At 60.4% G+C, this 21,062-nt stretch overlaps 6 protein-coding genes across 6 annotated transcripts; 3 read left to right on the top strand and 3 right to left on the bottom strand.

Annotated features, from left to right (window-relative positions):
* Positions 1-250: 250 nt before the first annotated feature.
* Positions 251-8,694, top strand: SODALDRAFT_396446 (hypothetical protein; the record flags this gene model as incomplete). The annotated part of the gene is made up of 2 exons (XM_028615290.1): positions 251-302; positions 446-8,694. 2 exons carry the CDS (start codon positions 251-253, stop codon positions 8,506-8,508), a joined length of 8,115 nt encoding a protein of 2,704 aa, XP_028468590.1. The 3' UTR covers positions 8,509-8,694.
* SODALDRAFT_376543 (DUF1766-domain-containing protein) lies at positions 8,622-10,545 on the bottom strand. The gene is made up of 2 exons (XM_028614825.1): positions 8,667-10,545; positions 8,622-8,638 (listed from the first exon to the last, which is right to left on the bottom strand). Exon 1 carries the CDS (start codon positions 10,276-10,278, stop codon positions 8,881-8,883), a length of 1,398 nt encoding a protein of 465 aa, XP_028468589.1. The 5' UTR covers positions 10,279-10,545; the 3' UTR covers positions 8,622-8,638; positions 8,667-8,880.
* On the bottom strand, positions 10,408-10,818 carry SODALDRAFT_356795 (hypothetical protein; the record flags this gene model as incomplete). Its single annotated transcript, XM_028613941.1, has 2 exons — positions 10,408-10,636; positions 10,706-10,818. 2 exons carry the CDS (start codon positions 10,816-10,818, stop codon positions 10,408-10,410), a joined length of 342 nt encoding a protein of 113 aa, XP_028468588.1.
* A 505-nt stretch (positions 10,819-11,323) lies between these two features.
* SODALDRAFT_343061 (hypothetical protein) lies at positions 11,324-12,577 on the top strand. The gene is made up of 3 exons (XM_028613110.1): positions 11,324-11,542; positions 11,624-12,121; positions 12,205-12,577. The coding sequence occupies exons 1-3, from the start codon at positions 11,464-11,466 to the stop codon at positions 12,354-12,356; spliced, it is 729 nt and encodes a 242-aa protein (XP_028468587.1). The 5' UTR covers positions 11,324-11,463; the 3' UTR covers positions 12,357-12,577.
* SODALDRAFT_348952 (aspartyl-tRNA synthetase) lies at positions 12,520-15,793 on the bottom strand. The gene is made up of 2 exons (XM_028613396.1): positions 14,547-15,793; positions 12,520-14,390 (listed from the first exon to the last, which is right to left on the bottom strand). The coding sequence occupies exons 1-2, from the start codon at positions 15,624-15,626 to the stop codon at positions 12,702-12,704; spliced, it is 2,769 nt and encodes a 922-aa protein (XP_028468586.1). The 5' UTR covers positions 15,627-15,793; the 3' UTR covers positions 12,520-12,701.
* Positions 15,794-18,374: 2,581 nt separating this feature from the next.
* On the top strand, positions 18,375-20,521 carry SODALDRAFT_343059 (family 43 glycosyl hydrolase). Its single transcript, XM_028613109.1, has 4 exons — positions 18,375-18,473; positions 18,567-18,708; positions 18,783-20,232; positions 20,312-20,521. Exons 1-4 carry the CDS (start codon positions 18,422-18,424, stop codon positions 20,342-20,344), a joined length of 1,677 nt encoding a protein of 558 aa, XP_028468585.1. The 5' UTR covers positions 18,375-18,421; the 3' UTR covers positions 20,345-20,521.
* The last annotated feature ends 541 nt before the right edge of the window (positions 20,522-21,062 follow it).

Raw genomic sequence — 21,062 nt, 5'->3', positions numbered from 1 at the left:
AAGATGAAGACACATGCAGTCGAGTTGTCCTTGGCCCAGGGTAAACAAGTCAGAAGATGATTCTATATTGTTGAGGCAGCCCGTAGACTCCAGACTCCAGATATTCCATAAAGTCGACCCTAGATCACATCGAATCCGGCCTTCCCACCTCAAAGGCTCAAACCACCGCAGCCGATGCAACAGAGTCATCAACTGACCATCCAGTGGGATCCCTAGCACATATTTGCTACTATTCAACCATTCAACCAACATGGACGGAAAACAAGAACAAGAACCGGAACCTGTTGCCATCAGTGGCATGGGTGAGCAGTCCCTTGCCTCGTGCTGCGTCTTCTTTCTTTTGTCTCTGTCTTCTGTCTTCTCTTCTGTCTTCTCTGCTGTCTTCTCTGCTGTCTTCTTGTCCGACTCTGTAGAGTCCATACATGTACTGACAACACTGGGACAGGCTGCCGCTGGCCGGGTGGTGTAAGTGACAGCCCCGGACTCTGGGAGCTCCTACGCAACAAGCAATCCGGCTACCGCGACTACGGCGACCACCGCTTCTCCGCTGAAGGCTTCTACCACCCCAACACAGACCGTCCCGGCACCGTCTCCACGCGCGGCGGCTTCCTCCTCACCGAAGACGCACGCCTCTTCGAACCAGCCTTCTTCGGCATGCAACCCCTGGAAGTCGAGACCCTCGACGCCTCGCAGAGGAAGCTCCTCGAAGTGATCTACGAGGCCTTTGAAAACGCTGGCGAGACATGGGACCAGTTCTCCGGGTCCCGGACCGGCGTCTTCGTCGGCAACTTCACCACCGAGCACACCGTCATCCAGAGCCGCGACCCGGACCACCCCCGGCCGTACGTCACCACGGGCAGCAGCCTGAGTCTCCTCAGCAACCGGATCAGCTACATCTTCAACCTCAAGGGCCCCAGCCTGACCATCGACACGGCCTGCTCGTCGTCCATGTACGCGCTGCACCTCGCCATCAACGCCATCCGCAACGGCGACTGCGACTCGGCCATCGTGGCCGCCTCCAACTGGATCATCGACCCTACCATGCAGATCATGATGAACAAGCTGGGCGCCCTGTCGGCCACGTCGACGTGCCACACCTTCGACGCCTCGGCCGACGGCTACGCGAGGGGCGAGGCCTTCGCGGCGCTATACATCAAGAGGACGAGCGCCGCCCTGCAGCAAGGGTCTCCCATCCGGGCCGTCGTCAGGGGCACGGCCATCAACGCCAACGGCCGCACCGGCGGCATCACCCATCCCAGCAAGGCCGGCCAGGAGGCCGTCATCCGCGAGGCGTACCGCAACGCCGGCCTGCCGCTCGACGACACGACGTACTTTGAGTGCCACGGCACCGGCACCCCCGTCGGCGACCCGGTCGAGGTGGAAGCCATCGGCAACGTCTTCGCCGAGACCCGCACCGGTACGCCCGAGGAGGCGCTGTACCTGGGATCGGTCAAGACGAATCTGGGCCACACCGAGTCGGCGTCGGCCATTGCCGGGATCATGAAGGTGGTCCTGGCGCTGGAGAACGGGCTGATTCCTCCGAGCATTGGCATTACGGCCCTGAACCCGGGCATCGACTTTGCGGCGGCGAGGGTCAAGGTGCTGACTGATGTGACCCCCTGGCCGGCGGGCCGGGTCAAGAGGGCCAGCATTAACTCTTTTGGGTATGGAGGCGCGAATGGGCATTGCATTATCGATCATGTGAATAATGTGCTGCCGGGGTATGTGAAGCCGGGGGTGAATCTGGTGCCTGCGAACGATGCGAACGGACACGGCAACAAGCATACCAATGGGCATACCAATGGGCATCCCAATGGACACAGCAACGGTCATGCCAACGGAGATTCCAACGGCCACAAGACACATGCAACCTCTCACACCCCCATCACGCATCCCCTCGAGCTGCACGCCAGCCCTCGCGCCACCACGCGTGAACTCGTCCTGCTCCCCTTTTCCGCCCACTCCGAGGCCTCTCTTCCCCTCAACCTGTCCGCCCTCTCGAGCGTCCTCACCACCGCCACCACCACCCACTCCCTGGCCGACATAGCCTACACCCTAGCCGCCAAGCGAACCAAATTCACCCAGCGCACCTTCCGCATCGTCTCCAAGAACGACCCCATCACCGCGCTGACCGACGCCGACGACGTCCAACCCGTCTTCACCAGCCCGGCCACCACCGCCAGCCTTGGCTTCGTCTTCACCGGCCAGGGCGCCCAGTGGCACGCCATGGGCCGCGACCTGTTCCAGTACGCTGTCTTCAACAACACCATCAGCCACCTGGACAACGTCATCTCGTCCATCGGCCCGGCGCACCGGAGGACACACGCCCTCACACCACATGCACAGACCTGGACCATCCGGGACGTCCTCGCGGGCGAATGCGACGCCACCCTCGTCCACACGCCCGAGGTCTCGCAGACCGTGTGCACGGCCCTGCAAGTCGGCATCGTCGACCTCCTGGCGTCGTGGGGGATTCGGCCCAGCGGCGTCGTCGGCCATTCCTCCGGCGAGATGGCCGCCGCCTACGCCTCGGGCCGCGCCACGGCCGCCGAATCCATCGCCGCCGCCTTCTTCCGCGGCCAGGCCGTGGCCCAGAACAAGCAGCAGGGCGCCATGCTCGCCGTCGGCATGGGTTTCGCCGACCTCGAAGCCGCGGGCTACATGGACGGGCTGGAGGGCAAGGTCGTGACGGCGGCCATCAACTCCCCCCACAGCATCACCCTTTCGGGAGACGCCCCCGCCATCCAGGGCCTGGCCGCCACCCTCACCGAGGCCGGCGTCTTCCACCGCGTGCTCGCCACGGGGGGGAATGCGTACCACTCGCACCACATGCTGCCCCTGGGCAACGACTACGGGGATATGCTGGGCAACGGGCTTTGCGCTCTGAAGGACCACGGGTTCGGCGGTGACACTGACCACTCTGACGACGGCCTCCACGACACGCCGCACCGATACGATGCCATCCCCTGGGTCTCGTCCGTTACCCCTGACAAGTCCAATAGGGGGGAGCAGGTGGGACCATCGTACTGGAGGGCCAACCTCGAGTCTCCCGTCCGCTTCTCCCAGGCCGTCGAGAAGCTCGTGACGTCCAAGAGTGCAGCCGTCGACGTCCTGATCGAGATTGGACCCCATGCGGCTCTGAAGAGTCCGGTCCAGCAGATCCTCAAGCAGCTGGGCCTGTCGACCCCTTACCTGGCCTCCCTGGCCCGCCAACGCGACGGACAAGCCTCTCTCCTCGCCATGGCCGGCTCCCTCTTCGGGTTGAACGCCTCGGTCGATCTCGTCGCCGTCAACTCGGCGGACGTGCATGTGCATGGGCGTGTGCCTGCGCCTGCGCCTGCGGCCAAAGGGAACACACGCACCCATGCCGTCTCCTACGAGCACGGCTGCATGGCCGTGGACCTGCCGCCCTACAAGTACGCCTACGGACCCGTGGTCTACCACGAAAGCCGCTTCAGCAAGGAATACCGCGCCCGGAGCGTCATCCGCCACGACCTCATCGGCTCCAAGCTGCCCGGCAACGCCAAGCTGCGCCCCCAGTGGCGCAACGTCCTGCGACTCAAGGACCTCGCCTGGCTCGGCGACCACCGCCTCCTCCCGGACGTCGTCTTCCCCGCGGCGGGCTACGTAGCCATGGCCGTCGAGGCCGCCTCGCGCGCGCACTACGAGTTCGAAGACGCGGCCCCCCTCGTGGCCTCGTCGCTCCGCAAGGTCAACATCCACTCGGCCCTCCGCGTACCCGAGGACGACTACGGCGTCGAGGTCATCGTCACCCTGGAGCTCGTCGACACGGCTACGGCGAAAGCCCCGGCCTGGGTCCGCTTCTCCGTCAGCTCTGTGGCCCGGGCATCCGGCGTCTGGACCGAGCACTGCACGGGTCTGGTCAAAGCCCAGGTCGACGCTGCCGCTGCCGCTGCCGCCGCCGCAAGCCCCGCCACGATGCAGGCGGACATGGACGCCCGAACCATTCACGCCCGCGCCTGGTACGACAAGTTCGCCCAGATCGGCCTCGGCTACGGACCCGCCTTCCAAGGCCTCTCCGACGTCGAAGCCGACCCGGCCCTCCACCTCGCCCGCGCCAAGCTGGCCCTGAAAACCACCGCCGGGACTATTAAGGGGGGCGAGTCGTCCTACCCTCTCCACCCCGCCTCGCTCGACGCCCTCTTCCAGCTGGGCCTCATCGCCTGCCACCGGGGGCAGATCGAGACGGCCGGCACCGCCTTTGTGCCCATCCACATCTCCCAGGTCTACCTGAAGCACGGCAACCAAGAGGACTGGGGCGTCGGCGTCGCGAAAGGAGAACTCCGTGGTCTCAGGGGCGCCTACGCGCAGCTGCAGCTCCTCGACCAGTCGGGGCAGCTGATGCTGGACGTGGCGTCGCTCCGTTGCATCAGTTACGGCGACTCCTCGACCGCCCCCGAAGATGCCCTGGGCGGATCCCTCCCCTTCTCCGGGCCCTTCACCCGCCTCGAATGGAAGCCGGACATCCGCACCCTGACCTGCGAGAAGGCCCAGGCCCTGTTCCCGCCGCCCCAGGAGAACGTCGACCGGGCCGACCTCTTCCGCAGCATCCACGCCATCGCCACGCTGATCGTCATCGACATCCACGAGACCTTTGGCGGCGGCGTCATCGACGTCAGCAAAGCCACCGACCAGGTCCGCTTCTTCCTCGCCTGGGTCAAGAGGCGCGTCGAGCAGGACGACACGGAAGCCATGACGCAGGCGAGGACCATGTCGGCCGCGGCGCGCCAGCAGTGGCTCGCGTCCCTGTACAGCGCGACGAGCGACCTGATCGAGGTCAAGATCGCGAAGAAGCTGCACCAGGACATGGCCGACATCCTGTACGAGCGGCGCACCGGCGTCGAGGTGCTCGTCGAGGCCGGCCTGCTTACCGCGCTGTACGAGAGCGGCCTGGCCATGACCGGCGCCTACCCGCAGCTCCTCCGCGTGTTCCAGCTCCTCGGCCACGCGAACCCGAACCAGAAGATCCTCGAGCTGGGCGCCGGCACCGGCGGCGCCACGCGCGTGGTCATGAAGGCCCTCGTCGACGCCTCGACCGGCGTGAAGCGCTACGACGACTATACCTTTACGGATATTTCGCCCGGCTTCTTGACGGCCGCGAGGGAGTTCATGGCCCCCTTCCACGACGTCAGGTACGGCGTCTTGAACATCGAGCAGGAGCCTGCGGCGCAGGGCTACGACGAGAGCACGACGTACGACGTGGTCTTGGCTTCCCAGTGCCTCCACGCCACGCCCAGCATCGGCAGGACCCTCGCCAACTGTCGCAAGCTCATGAAGCCCGGGGGCAGGCTGGTGCTGGTCGAGAACACCCAGAACAAGATCGGCCACGGTCTCGTCCTCGGCACGCTGACGGGTTACTGGGACGGTGTGCCGGACGGACGCATCGACAGCCCGTTCTTGGACCTCGCGTCCTGGGACAAGGCCCTTAAAGAAGCCGGCTTTTCTGGCGTGGAGCTGGTGCTGTACGACTACCCGCAGCCCCACAGCACCGCCAGCACCATTGTCTCGACTCTGGTCGCCGAGGGGCCTGAGCCTGCACGTGCAGAGGGAAAGGAGACCCGGACGACTCCTCGACAGGTCCAGATCCTCCACGGATCCCAGGGCCCGCCGCCCCCCCTGGCGCACCAGCTCGTCGCGGAGCTGCAAACCCACGGCGTCTCCGCCACGCTCGGCCCACTGGACGAAGCCCTGGAAACCGTCCAGGAGGGCTCCCAGGTCATGGCCTTCCTCGACGGGGAGAAGGACCTCCTCCTCGACGCCGGAGCCTCGCGCCTGGCCCTGTTCCAGCACCTCGCCCGTTCGGCGTCTAGTATGATGTGGCTCACGACGACCGGCATGGTGCGCGGCCGTAACGCGGACGGCGCCCTCCTCGCCGGCCTCCTGCGCACCATAGGGACCGAGAACCCGTCGTCGAGCTTCCTCTCCATCGACATGGACGCCGAGAACTTTACGGTCGACGATCCCGCCGAGGCGGCCGACCTAGTCCGCTCCATCGTCGACAAAGAGCTAAACCATCTCCTCTTCCGCGACGACAACAACGACGACGCCGCCGAGGACCGCGAGTTCTCGTGGCACAACGGCTGCCTCTGGGTGAGCCGTCTCGTCCCCGACGGCCGGCTCGCCGAGGACCACAACCTCCTCTGCATGCCCCCCAGCCGTGCCGAGCCGCTCCCGCTCGACAGCCAGGGCCCCGTCCGCGCCGCCTTCGAGACGCCCGGCATCCTGACCTCATTGTATTTCCGCCCCTACACCGAGCTCTGGCAGCCCCTCCCCGGCGACTGGATCGAGGTCAAGGTGGCCGCCGTGGGCCTGAACTGGAAGGACCTGGGCATCGCCGCCGGCCGCTTCGACGCCAACAACCTCTCGTCGGAGTACGCCGGCGTCGTCACCCGGCTGGGATCCGCCGTGGCCGAGGAGGGCCGGCTGTCGGTCGGGGACCGGGTGTACGGCATGGGACGAGGCCACTTTGGCAACTTCACGCGCGTGCCGGCTCGCTTCGCGCAGCGGATGCGACCCGACGTCCGGGGCGGCGAGCTGAGCTTCGTCGAGGCCGCCACCATGCCGCTCGTCTACATGACGGCCGTCTACGCCTTCGACCACGCCACCCACCTGAAGAGGGGCGAGAAGGTGCTGATCCAGTCGGCCACGGGCGGGCTCGGCTTGTGCGCCATCCAACTGGCGACGGCGCGCGGCGCCGACGTGTTCGTCACCGTCGGGACGGCCGAGAAGGCCCGGTTCCTGGCCGAAGAGGTGAAGCTGGTGCCGGCCTCGCGCATCTTCTCGTCGCGCGACCAGGCCGACTTGACGCGCGCCGTCCGCGAGGCGACGGCCGGCCGCGGATTCGACGTCATCCTGAGTGCGGCCAGGGGCGAAGACGAGATGCTGTACGACTCGTTCAAGGCCCTGGCGCCTCTGGGCCGGCTTATCGACGTCGGCCGCATGGACGTGCTGGATAGTAAGACTCTCGGGCTGGAACTCTTCCAGCGCAGCATCACCTTCGTCTCCTTCGACCTGGGTCTTGTCCTGGATGCCGATCCCGAGCTCGGCGCCGGGCTTATGCGGTCCGTCGACGAGTACTACCGAGCCGGTCACATCGGTCCCGTGAAGCCGTATTCGGTCTCGGACGTGTCGCAGCTGGACCAGGTCCTCCTCGGCTTCTCCAAGGGCACGCACGTCGGGAAGCACGTTATCAGTTTCCAGAACCCGCAGTCCCCGGTCAGGATGGTCCCCGCCGCCCCGGCCGCGCGATTCGATCGCTATCTCGACGCGCAGTACATCATCACCGGAGGTCTGGGCGGTCTCGGACGATCCATCATCCGATGGATGGCGGACCGGGGCGCCCGCCACATCGTGGTCCTCTCCCGGAGCGGCGTCGGCACCCCGGAGGCGCAGACGCTCGTCGACGACCTGGCCGCCCGCGGCGTGACCGTGCAAGCCATCCGCTGCGACGTGGCCGTGCGCGAGCAGCTCGACGCCGCACTCCGCCAGGTGGCCGGCCGTCCCGTCAAGGGCATCATCCACGCCGCCATGTCCCTGCAGGACCTCTCGTTCGACAAGCTCTCGGCGGCGCAGTGGCAAAAGAGCCTGGCGGCCAAGGTGGTCGGCACCAAGAACCTGCACGACGCGACGCTCGCGACGAAGCTCGACTTTTTTATCATGACCACCTCGCTGGAATCCGTGCTCGCCCTGGCCACCCAGAGCGCCTACACCGCCGCCAACAACTTCCAGGAGCTCTTCGCCCGCTACCGCCGCACCCGCGGCCTGCCGGCCTCCACCGCCGCCTTTGGCCTAATCACGGACGTCGGCGCCCTCGGCCGCAACGCCACCACCGTCAACATGATGGCGCGCAACAAGGTCTTGGGCGTCACGGAGCACCAGTTCCTCCGCTTGCTGGAGCCGGCCTTTCTCCAAAGCCCGCGTGCGCGCAGGGACAAGGACGACGACAAGGAAGACCTGGACCCCCTGTCCACCGCCGGCATCGTCACCTGTCTCGACCCGGCGGCCATGGCGGCCAAGAAGCGCCAGGAGAAGGCCGAGACGGCCCCGCCGAGGTGGTACAGCGACGGCCGCGTCTCGCTCATCATGCGGGCCTTCGACGACGCCTACCGCCACGAAGAGGACGGCGCGCAGAGGGGGGATGCCGGCGCATCGGGCTCCGCTTCGTCGGCGATTACCCGGCTCCGGGAGGAGTTCGACGCCTGCATGGCCGTGGGTCCCGAGGGCCGGGGAGAGGCCCTGGCGCTGGTCACCCGGGCGATCAGTGCCACGGTGGCCGGCATGCTGTCGATCGACGCTTCGGGCGTGAGCCCCGCCAAGACGGTGGCCGACTACGGCGTCGACAGCTTGATCGCCGCTGAGCTGCGGAACTGGTTTAACACGGCTTTCCGCGCGAACATTAGTCTCCTCGACTTGCTGGATACCCATACCAGTATGGAGAAGCTCGCTGGCTATGTGGTGGAGGCGGCGGGGGAGAAGGAGACCAAGTAGTCGTCGTGTCGTGTCGTGCGTGTCTCGTGGGCCTGAATAATATGAGAGTGCATCGAGGCGTTTAGGGCGTCCTTTGGGTGTTATGGGATTCGGGGCGTTCAGGGGGTTCGGGGTCATAGGGCAAGGCAGTCTTGAGTTTGGATTCGGACAAGACATACCAGAGTGCGTACTCTTTCGAAGCGGATCATTTCTGGAATGCGGCGTTTTGTCTTGTTTCTTGCTTTCCTCTTCTTTTATTTTGTGTTGTTTGTTTTTATGTTGTTGCTGTTGCTGCTGCTGTTCACTCATCGTGGCCCTCGTTGAAGTTGAGAATAGACGAAACAAACGCAACATGAAGCCATTTCAAAGACAAATTCCATAGTAGTTTCACGTTCAATCGCTGCCCCTCTCATCCCAGTCGACCCACCGCCGAACCACCTCGTCAACAGTCCGAATGCCCTCCCTCGTAGCCTCCACCTCGAACCACTCCCTATGGTCCCTGCCGCAGGCCTCGCAACTGGGCCGCCTCGCCTTGAAGCCCCTCCCCGCCAGCTCGATGTGCACCAGCCTCTCGACGCGGCGGCAATGCGGCGTCATGCGCGGCGTCCGGCCCGCGGCCTCGCTCGCGCCGGCCAAGTAAGGGTAGTAACGGATCACTTCGACGTCGTAGCCGCATTGGCGCGACCACTGCTGCATGCGGCGTTGCACGTTCGCCGCGCGGCCGATCTTGAGGAGCATGGTCCTCGGTTTGCCGTTGTCGCCGCCGCCGTTTGTGTTTCGGGCGTACGTGGACACGATGTCGCTGGCGCGGCGTTGGCGGGATGTGGCGGCCGCTCCTGGAGAGGAGGGCCCGGACAAGGAAGGCGGTGCGAGGAGAGAGCGAGCGGCGTCGACGGGAGGGCGGGCGGGAGCGGACGAGGGGGTCATCCAGAACATGTAGATATAGCCCGGCTCTTCCGAGTCTGCATACGGTCGTGCTAGCTCTGCTATGAGCGACGAGGCGGTCTGCGGAGGCGTGTCTGGTGCGATGAGAGAGAAGTACTGCGCCGTCTGGGACGTGGTGGAAGTGGTGGATTTGAGGGAGGACCGTCCGGGGGATTGCGTCGACAAGTTCGGTGGAGAGGTAAGAGACGCGAGGTGCGTGGTATCTTGGACCGGCCTCGGTTGGGGGCGAGGTCTAGGTCGACGGGATGGTGTTATAGGTCGAGAACCTGGCCTTGCCGGTCGAGGAGCTGCTGCTGGTGATTCGGGTATTTCTTCGAGGGGAATGCTGAAGCAACAACAGAGCAAGTGTCTCGTGGACTGTTTGGGTCGGTTTATCGTCGGGGACGGCTTCGAATCGTCGTGCGTAGCGGTAGATGTAGCGATGGTCTTGTCGTCGTCGTAGTTGGGACCAGGACGCTTGTCGTGCCTTCGTATCGTGCCAGTGCCGCTGGACCGTTTCTTCTTCTGCAGCTCAACCAACCCTAACCGGCCAACGAGGGAATCTAGGCTCGTCCTATCCTCGGCAATGGGACTTATTGTGGCTGTCTTCCGAGCGGGAGTCGATCTGGCCGAGAGGCTCGCCTGTTCTTTGTGCTGCCAGCAGTATAGTGACTCGTCGGTCGGGTCGTCGTCAAATACACCATTCTTTCGCACCCGAGGGGCCAGGTTCTCCGTCGGAGAGACAGACGAGGCGATAGGGCGTCGACATGGCCGGCCGTTAGCGGTGAGACCCCGGCAGGTGGTTCTTGGATTCTTGGAATCGCTTCTCGCGACGAGGGATTCGGGAGTGTTGGGTACAAAGGGCATGATTCAGGATTCTAATGTCGGGTCTTTCATCAGTCCATTCGATTGTGAAGCGAGCGGGGGAAAAAAAACGATTTAGATCCAGAGATAAAGAACTGTCAGGGAGACCAGCGCGAGAACAAGGAGATCCAGTCAGTCGGAGGGTGTGAGTAAATCGACCTTAAAAGGGCAGACTCGCATGCTGCGGCCATGCTGGGCGACTCTTCGTGCATTCTGACCGGGTCTTGGCTTGAAGGTGACTCGTGAGTGGTGGCCGCAGATGGAGACGGAGATGCGGTGATGCAGAAAAAAGGAAGAGGTTGGTTGGTGGTCGTGGTCGTGGTCGAGGGCTTTGGGATATTCGAGGTGGCTGGGGGCTGCACTGCCACACAGCCACACAGCCACACCATCACCGTTATCATCGTATCATCTTATCTTATCGTGGTCTTACGGGAAGTGGGTCCGACATTGTCCGCATTTTAACGCCGAAGGTGGGGTAACATCGTCCGTATAAGTGGGGCCATGTCCGCATCGGTTGTTGGTTGCCGGGATGCCCGATGCCATGGCTGGTCTTCACTAGACATGCGATTATTGAAAAGAGGCAGATCCCACATTCAAAAGGGCCGAAAGAGCATGTGATTCTGGAAATGGAAGTACAACGTATTCTCAAGGCCCCCGGGCGGAAAACTACAGCCGGAAAGGTCGTCTTCTCAGCCCCCTCCGATGTGGGGTTGGCGGGGAGGTGGGCTCGGCGATCCGGAGCGGCAGAGAAACCATATAAGCCGATTGGTCAATGCCGACCTATCGTGGGGCGATCGTCATTGTACACGTGTACACCTGAACCAGTACCCCGCCAGCAGTCAACAACCCCCTTTTCACTAACAGGACGGGGCCGCAGAGCATCGAAATAGAACCACATGGACTCGTGCAGTCAAGTTTCAACTGGTCGTACAACGTGTACAACGTCTAGCGGGGTCTCCAAAGCCCTGTAGGTCTCCAGTATAGATACGAGAAGGGACACTAGTTTCCGGGCCTTCTCTCCCATAGAAAGCCCCGGGTCCCCAACACTAAACTCTTGGGAGTCTTGCGGCTTGCCCACTTCTTCCATCTCTCGAAAGACTCGACTTGCAGACTTTTACCAGTCTTGCTCCTACAACCTCACCTCGCCTCGCCTCGCCTCGGCCTATTCACAACGACCAAATCGACAACATGGCCGACAACAAAGTCGTCCTCTACGACCTCCCCAGCAAGGGCCGGAGCGCCTGCTGGTCCCTCAACCCCTGGAAGAGTAAGCCATTGGAATTCAGCCCCCCTCCCCCCCCCCCCCAAGAAAAAAGAAGAAGGAAAAAAAACCTGACCTCCCTTACAGCCCGCCTAGTCCTCAACTTCAAAAACATCCCCTACGAAACCCAATGGGTCGAATACCCCGACATCGAACCCCTCTTCAAATCCTTCGGCATCCCCCCCCAAACCGGCGAGATCGCCGCCTACACCATCCCCGCCATCCGCACCCCGCAGGGAAACTACATCATGAACAGCCTCCCCATCGCCCAGGCCCTCGAGGCCCTGCAGCCCGAGCCCTCACTGCGCGTCGACGACCCAGCCGTCTCCCGCGTCCAGGCCCTCGTCCAGGAGACCCTCATGGCCCTCGCCGCCGTCCTGCTGGCCCCGGTCCCGCGCGACCTCCTCCGCGAGGCGTCCGTGCCGTACTTTGAGGAGACGAGGAAGAACCTCTTCGGCATGTCGCTGGCCGAGCTGGAGGAGGCCAAGGGCGGGGACCCGGCTTGGGAGGCGGCGAGGCCTCTCTTTGCCAAGGCGGGGGCGGCCTTGAGGGAGGTCCCTGGGCCTTTCTTCTTGGGTGAAAAAGGTAAGTTGTTCAATGTTCACTTCCTCTACTGGTCGTCTCCCCTTTGCTTTTCTGTCTCACCGTGTCTGATGATGACTTTTTAGTCTCGTACGCCGACTTTGTGTACGTTGGCCTCGTCGAGTTTATCCGCCGAACCAAGGGCATCGAGTACTACAACCGTGTCGTGGGCTGGGAGAAGGAGATTGGCGCGCTGTACGATGCTTGCGCCAAGTGGGTGGAGCGTGATGACCTTTAAACACCAAAAACATCTGTATTCATGTGGTTTGTAAGACCATGGAACGACAAGAAATAGATCATAAACTCACATCATAACGTCTGACGGGCACATGTAACTTCCCGAGACGTCCAAGAAAAGGAAAACAGACATTAAGAGGGGTATCGCCCTAACAGCTCTCCTTGCCAGAATTAACAAAAGAAAAAGACTCCACGCTGAATGCTGCATGAGAAAACCCACCGCCGTTTTCTGAACGATAGACGGCAGGGAGGTGAGGTGTAACGATAACATCAAACAAGATGCTGCAAGCTTGCAACTCCGGGCACCAACCAAATCCCTCACGTCTTCTCCCCCCCTCTCTACTCCTTAGCCCTCGAAGAACTTGACAACCTCCCTCAGCTCCCGAACCGACAAATCATGCTTCGGGTAGCAAATATAAACAGCCTCGCCCAGCGTGCCAAACTTCTCCCGAAACTCCGCCTTGCGCGCCAGCCCCAGGCTCTTGACGACCGCATCGTACGTCTTGGCCAGGAACCGCGCGCGCGCCGTCCCCAGATGCTCCCCGGGGACGAGCCTCTCGGAGACGCCCACCCCAAAAGTCACGGGGCCCGAGACCGCCGCCAGCGCCTCCTCGACCAGCACCTCGATTGTCCCGTTCGGCGACCCGGGGAAGTCCAGCGCCCACTTCACCTGCCACCCGTGCCGGGGCGCCAGCTGCGCCAGCACCACGAGAGCGCACACCTTCCCCTCCTTCTCCGCGACAAAGTACCGCCGGTGCGCGGCGTCGACCCACGGCCGCACGTCCGTGAGGTGGACCTGCTTCCCCTTTTCCGTGCGCGACGCCATCCACTCCCCGATGGCCCTGTCGGCCCGGCCGCGGAAGCTTTCGTCCGTGGGACGCACCTCGCGCGTTTGGATCCCCTCGCGCTGCACGCGGCGGGCCTCGGGTCCGTGGGCGCCCCCGTGCTGGTCCGCGTCGAGCCGTTGCTCCTCCGTGCAGGAGAGCGTGCGCCAGCCCAGATGCCGCCCCAGAACCTCGTGCATCTCCTCCGACACGAGCATCCAGATGGGCGTCAGGCGTAGCTCGCGGACGCAGAAGCGGACAAAGGCAGTCGCCACTTCCTCGTACTGGTGCCTGTCGCAGAGAGGGTCGCCGATGACCACGGCCAGCTTGCCCTGCCTCGAGTACCCGACAGCGGCGCCCGTACGGTGGCGCCAGATCTCGAAGCGGTCGTCGAGCCAGGAGGTGTTGCTGGCGTCGCCGTAGTTGGCGATCAGGTTCTCTATGGGCGGGTAGTCCTGGTCGCCCCCACCGGCGCGCCACCTGGTCGTGTCGGCGTCCGGGTGAGGCAGAGAAGGGGGCTTGGCGGGGAGGGATTTGGGGTCGCGGTGGAAGAGCGAGGCGTAGCGGACGTCGCCGAGGTCGAGGAAGAGAGAGACCAGACGCTCCAGGCCGAGACCAGCACCGCCGTGGGGGGGGGCGCCGATGTCGAAAGCGGTGAGGTACTCGGCCATGTCGTCTTCCGAGTTGCCGGCGTCCCGCATGCTCGATCGCAGCTCCTTGGGGTCGTTGATGCGCTGTCCTCCGGTGCAAATCTCCTGGCCTCGGACGAAAATGTCGAACGAGTTGGTCCACTTGGGGTCTTCGGCCTTGTGCGTGTAAAAGGGGCGGGCGTTGCTGGGGAATTTGTCTAGGATGTAGTAGTCCGTCTTATACTTCTCTTTCACGAGTTCTCCAAGACGCATCTCGTCTCTCGTACCGAGATCTTCCTCGGCGACATCCCTGCCGTCATCGCGGAGCATCTGGAGGCCCTCGGTGAAGGGAAGGATGACGGTCTCTTCGGGGTATTCAATGTTTGTGCTGGGCCACCTCTCCCTGACGACGTCTAGTTCCGGCATGGACTGCACGGCCTTGAAGATGTTTTTCAAAACGCGGTCCACCACGCCGATGAGCTCGGAGTAGGACAAATCGAGGGTCATTTCCAGGTCCAGCCCGGTATATTCGGTAAGATGTCGATGGGTGTTTGAATTTTCGGCTCGGAACACGGGGCCGACCTGTGAGAGGGAATGTCAGCGTTTGTGTGGATGGGAATAAAGAACGACATAAAAAAAGAAAAAAGGAGGAGGGGAAGAAAGAAAGGAAGAAAGAAGAAGAAAGAAAGAAAGAAAAAAGAAGGAAAAAAGGAAAAAAAGGAAAAAAAAAGACCATACCTCGTATACACGACCAAAGTCGGCAGAAATGGCCATCTGCTTAGAGAGCTGCGGGCTCTGCGCCAGGAAAGCCCTCCGACCGAAATAGTTGACCTTGAAAACAGCGGCACCAGACTCGGTAGCAGCAGGCTGCAACTTGGGCGTGTTGATCTCCATGAACCCCATCTCGTCAAGCGTGCTCCGGAAGGCGCGGACCATGGCAGCCCGAACCCGGAAAAGCGCCTGGTTCGACGGGTGTCGGAGATCAAGCACGCGGGCATTGAGACGGCGGTTCATGGCGTCGGGCGGCTGGTAGTTGGAAAAGGCGAGGCGGTCGGCGGAGGCCGGGCTGATGAGGTAGATGGTGTCGACGTCGACCTCGACGTCCGAGTGGCGGGCCGAGCGCACATGCTCGACGGGCTTCTGCAGCTTCCCGGTGACCTGGACGATGGACTCCGGGTGTAGGCGCTGCACCCAGCGGACCATGTTCGGATGGGCACGCGAGAGGACGCCCTGGATGGTATCTTCCTGGTCTCGGAAGAGGAGGAAGTCGAGGAAGCGGGAGATGCGGCGCTGGGTGTGGATCCTGGCGCGGAAGGTGATGATGGTGCCGAGGGGTTCCTTGACGGCGTCGGCGATGGTTAGGAGCTGCTGGCTGGCGTGCTCCGGGTGTTCCGGTTCGCTGCCATAGCGGTCTAGCGAATCTTCGGGCTCGGGCCCTTCGTCTTCCCTACTCTTCATGTTTGGTTGCTGTTGTTGTTCCGCCTGCTGCTGCTGCTGCTGCTGCTGTCGGTAGCTGGGTCGGGGAGACGTGATCGACGACCGGCCTCTACTGAGCTCGTCTACACTTCCACTTCTGCTCGATTCTTCCATGCTCGACTCTGCTACCACATGGGTGTCGCTAAAGATGCCATTGCGCAGGGGGGCGACGTCGGGGCCATCTGGGCCTACGCCAGCGACGCGAGGGAGGTTCTCAGGTTCGGATTGTGATACGCCGAGCCGAGAGTGGTCGGGCTTGAGGGATGAGATCTTTTGGGCAATGCGACTGAAAGGACTGGCGGTGCGCTCCCGCAGGGAAGATTTCTTCTTCTTCGTACTCATGGTTGGGTTGTGTTCGTTAGAAGATGAGATGATGACCAACAGGATGCAAGTCGGCTCGTCATACAAAGGGGTGCCACTGCCCACGTAAGAGAATAAGGACGATGACGAGGAGTGTGGGTTGGTCGTAGGGGAGGATGTTGTTGGAAATTATGTAGGAACGATGTGGTGGTGAAGGGGCGGGGAAGGAAATAATACGGAGTAAAGGTTTAAATAGGGATTGACAAGGTTTTCCAGGTGGCTTGCGGCCCCGCGGGATGTGCACGACACGTGTAGACGTCAATGGCAGGCACCAAGCAGCCGCCAGGGGAGGAGGGGCCTGGAAGTTCTGGAACCATAAGGTACCTAAGGTAAGGTAAGGTAGGTACTAGTTAGGCTTAATTTGTCACAGTACCGGACGAAGTACCGTGTACTAGTAGAAAGGGCAGGTATCGGAAAGACACATGGGATTTGTTGTTGTCCTACTCTGTACTCAGTACTCAGAAGTACAATACAATACAGTCTATTCATTCGTACACTACCTATTCTATGAATCCCTGCCCCTTACATTCATCACTGTCGCTTCCAACGGTCATTGGGAGACGGCCCGAAGTGGCCAAGACGGCTATTCGCTTACAACGGCATGCTAAGTATACGGGGTCTAGGTAATTGAGGTAAGGTATACGGAGTCTCATTCGTGAAGGGGAGGGGGCAGTCTATAAGGTACCAAGCTGTAAGTGTAACATGTTGCACCTGTTCCATGATTGCTATCACGTCATCCGGCTCATCATACGGTAACGGTCGTCCATCAGGCACCTCCGTGACGGCCCCAGACGTAATTATTCCGTTATGATGGGGCGTGACGGACATGACCGAAATCTTCAAGCAGTGATATAGGGCTAGACAGAAGCAGAGGCGGGCAAGAATGGCATTGGACAGTGGAAAGCGGGATACAGATATAAGTCTTCGAGATGTGACAACAATCAAGAAACAAGCATTGCTGTCCGAGCGCCAAGGTCGTCTTGTTTTCGTGTTCCTGGAACCCGACGACAATCAAGCCGGGCATATTGCTCCGAACGCAGAATACATAATTACTCCTTCGACTCTTGCGGCTTTTGGCATGCGATTGGTGGCATTAAACGGCGAAGCCATAATGATGTCATACGAATCTCATTATCCCCTGACGTCAGTAATCCGTCGTGCTGGGACCACCACGGCGGATCGGCACCTTATCGGTCCCACCAATTTCTTATCAAGCCGGCACGAATCATCTCTTTGTCGAGAGGTCCCCGTCGCCATGGTCCATATGTGCAACTTGTAATGAAACACGACTACTATACGACTTCTAACGCTTGGATTATGAGGCTCAGTGTCCCTTGCATGCAGGTGTTGCAACCGTATAATCAAGAGTTAAGCCTATTGCAATTCACCAGTAACAAGTGTCGGCCGACGGCATTGCCGCATTGGACTTGTAAGTTGCAACTTCCAGTGTCAACTAACTTGACCAAGGTCCGGAAACTGGTCCTCAAGTCAAGCCGCATGATGTCTTCTCACTCGTCTTGAGCTTCAATAGAGGACCATTAGAAATCAGGCCTCTTTTGAGGGTCTTATGAGTTATGACATGCTAATTAAATAAACTCCTTCCTGCCAAACCTGGAAACGTTAATTCAGCCTGGGATTCGTCGAGATCCTGGGATTCCTGGCACATAGGAGTTCTTCCCGTGTCTTCAATACGGATACATGGCGGAGAAAGGAACATGGCTCTGTGTCGGTGATGGAGTCGGAGACTGCGGCGCAAACCTCTTCAACCTAAAAATCGCTAGGAAGGGGGCCAGGACGGTCATCCTGTTCGTGATTGAGAATCTCAACAAGCTGAGGGTACTCTGACTACTCTCCATTTCTGTAGATAGTCTGGCAAATAAGGGTTCAACTCGAGGTCATGTCCCGTGTGGCTTCTCAAACACTGCGGCAACGGACGAGTACTCGAAGTGCAAGCTGTCTGTTGGAATTGACGTTGAACTGTTCTTCGTTTTCGGCCACGAGATATTTTGAGTCCTTCATGCTTGCCCAAGGAAGCGCTGTGGATCTAGTACTCGTGCTCACGACGTGGTTGAACGGGTAAAGTCAGAGGAAGATCTGAGCCGAGAGTCCATCGTTCGGTGTCTCAGACGCAACCAGTGTCAACCACGGAGTTCATGGGACTAGAGCACACAGGATAGAACCAGATTCCAACCTGTTCGCACTTTGAAAATAGCTGGCTGTGTTGGGAACTTGGGATGGATATCGAGCGTGAGTGGCAGTAACCCTTGTTCCGTTATTCGTTTTCTTTATATAAAATAAATGAAAAGAAAAAGAAAAAGAAAAAGGGCTGGGGGGGTTTTCTCCCAAATCCCGCGAGTCGCATCCGAGGATAAACACGAATTCAAACGTAAATAGATGCCAGGGGCGCTGGCTTGCGTAATACAGACAATGCCCAGCCCTATATCCCGGGATACTACCCCAGAATTTTCGGGGCCCCTTGTTTACCGGCGCCTCCCTACTGGAGCGCTTCCCAAGGCGCTTTCGGTAGATTTCGACCCCTTGCCCAGGGTTGCATTCACCCAGAGAATTACCCGGACCTGCGGCATGAGGGGCGCAGGTCCCGGGTCCGCACCGGCAGATGAAGATCATCTCCAGATCTGAACCCCAGTACCCCGATGCTCCAACAGCTCCGTTGCTATAAAAGGGCGATGTGGTACCAGACCAGACGGGCTCCAAGAGAGGGTGGTTAGAGTCTCGTCTAGACACGTCGCAAACCTCCCAAGGTGATATACGATAGCATGATGGTATCAATGTTGTCGAGACTGGCTACGGCCGTCTGTCTACTGTCAGGTCCGTAACGGCGTGACCCTATAAGGCTACAACTGCCTACCCCCTTTAACCTACAGAACAGTTGCCCAGGAGCTAACTGGGTCTTCCCTTTAGGTGCCGTCAGCGGCCTGATCAACCCCATTATCCCCGGCTTCAACCCTGACCCGTCTATCATCCGAGTCGGCGAGGACTTCTTTGTCATCACGTCCAGCTTTGAATTCTTCCCAGGTGTTCCCATCTACCATTCGAAGGACCTGTAAATCACATCATCCCCCTCAACTCAATGTCGGCGGCTCCGAGCTCCCTTTGCTGACATGGTCCGTCTCATAGGGTCAAGTGGGAAACCATCGGCCATGCGCTCACAAGACCCTCCCAGCTTCCCCTCCGCGGCACTGCCCCGAGCGGAGGCGTCTTCGCCCCGACTCTTCGATATCACAACGGCACGTTCTACATGACAACCACCTTCTTCGACGCCATAAGCCCCCCGGACCACGTCAACAAACTCCCGCGCTCCTTCTACGTCAAGACGGACAACATCTGGGATGAGGATTCCTGGAGCGAGCCGGTCTACTTCGACCAGTGGGGGATTGACCCGGACCTGTTCTTCGACGACGACGGCCGCGTCTACTTCACGTCCACCTTCGCCGAGTTCGTCGACGAGGGCACCTTCGCCAACTGGATCACCGAAGTCGACATCGAGACGGGCAACTCCCTCTCGGACTCGCGGCTCTTCCACACCTCGACCGTGCCGCCCGACATCGCCAACCCGCTCGTCGAGGCCAGCCACCTCTACAAGATCAACGGGACCTACTACATGATCACGGCCGACTCGGGCACCGCCGAGCTGCACTCGACCAACAACTACCGGTCGCAGAGCCTCGACGGCCCGTGGGAGCACAACCCGCACAACCCCCTCCTCTTCAACGGCGCCGACATGTCCCGCCCCGTCCTGTCCACGGGCCACGCCGACATGGTCGAAGCCGCCGACGGGTCCTGGTGGGCCGTCTTCCTCGCCACCCGCCCGCAGAACCCGACCAACAGCTCCGGCCGCCCGCAGCTGGGCCGCGAGACCTTCTTGGTCCCCGTGCACTGGGACGAGGACGGCTGGCCCATCTTCAACAACGGCGAGCCCGTCGTCGAGCACGACCCGGACGTCCTCTACGATCTCGAGCGGCCGCGCGTCTGGCGCGACGACTTTGACGGCGCCCTGGCCGACAAGAACTACTACTTCCTCCGCGCGCCGTACAAGGAGTTCATGGACTTCGACGCCGCCCCCGGCAAGCTCCGGCTGCACGGGAACCCCTACACGCTGTCGCACCGCGACACCCCCGCCGCGCTGCTCCGCAGGCAGGACGCCCTCAACCAGACGTTCAGCACCGAGCTGAGCGCCTTCGAGCCCTCGTCGCCGCGCCAGGAGGCCGGCGCTGCTGTCTATCTGAACCTGCACTATCACAACGAGATTGCGGTGACGCTGGACGGGGAGACCGGGGAGCGCACCGTCGTGGTGAGGACGCGTACGGGCCCCGAGGCTACGCTGAACGAGACGTTCATCCCCGACGAGGCCGTGGCGGCCGGCCAGCCTGTGCGGTTCTTTATCGAGGCCCGGGATGTTGGGTACCGTCTGGGGTACGCCGCTGGCAATAACACGTGCTCGCCGAAATGGGTTGCCAGCGTGGAGAATCATAACCTCCAGGCGTTTCTTGACGGGTGGCAGAACTTTGTGGGCACACACTTTGCCATCTACACCACTGGCAACAAGCTGCCCATTCTGAACCCTGCGGTAAGTACAGACGGAGACTGCATGTGGGAATTGTAGAGCCCTTCAGATGATGTTTAATAGTGGCTGACTTGTGTTCTAGGACTTTGAATATTTCCAGGTCACTCTGCAGTAGGTTTGAGTAGCTGGCGGAAGTTTCGTTTGAGCTTGGGAAAACGTTGAAGCAAGCACAACTTGTAGAAGGGTTAACAGTATAATTACTTCTATACAATAGAACCTGTAGCTTTCCTGGCAGAGCACGACAAGGATATCCGTTGGAAATATCATGACTGTCTGAGAGCTAGACTTGGGCACAACATAATCCCACACATGTGATATGAGAGAGTCCCATGTCGCCACAACGAGAATCCGAGCTTCGAGCTCAAAGAACAATGGTGTTGAACAGTCCCATTGTAAGTATGAGTCGTAGGACAAGGAAACAAAGACGTATATCTGCCCGATGTCAGAAGGACCTTGTGGCGATGGGGAGAATATACAGATATTTACCTTGTTCAGGGGTATCAACAAAGAGGGGTGACCAGCCAAAACCACCCTCCAACACGTTTTATGCCCTATATGAAAGATAATAAGAGCTACCGTTACATGATATGCCTAAGCTATGAAGTTTCTCCTTGTTCCACTACACTGGAGGAAATTGAAGGTGAAAGAAAGATTACATTTCAAAGAAAGAAAAAGGGGTTAATGTGGTTGTTGCCAGTCATTGCCCCCTGTCAACACCTGGAAGTATCCTCTATGCAGAAAAGAAAAAGAAAAAGAAAAAGAAAAAGAAAAAGAAAAAGAAAAAGAAAAAGAAAAAGAAAAAGAAAAAGAAAAAGAAAAAGAAAAAGAAAAAG

This window comes from Sodiomyces alkalinus (genome assembly GCF_003711515.1).
Source record: "Sodiomyces alkalinus F11 unplaced genomic scaffold SODALscaffold_2, whole genome shotgun sequence".
In the NCBI taxonomy this organism is placed as follows: domain Eukaryota; kingdom Fungi; phylum Ascomycota; class Sordariomycetes; order Glomerellales; family Plectosphaerellaceae; genus Sodiomyces; species Sodiomyces alkalinus.
This window is presented reverse-complemented; position numbering and strand designations above follow the sequence as displayed.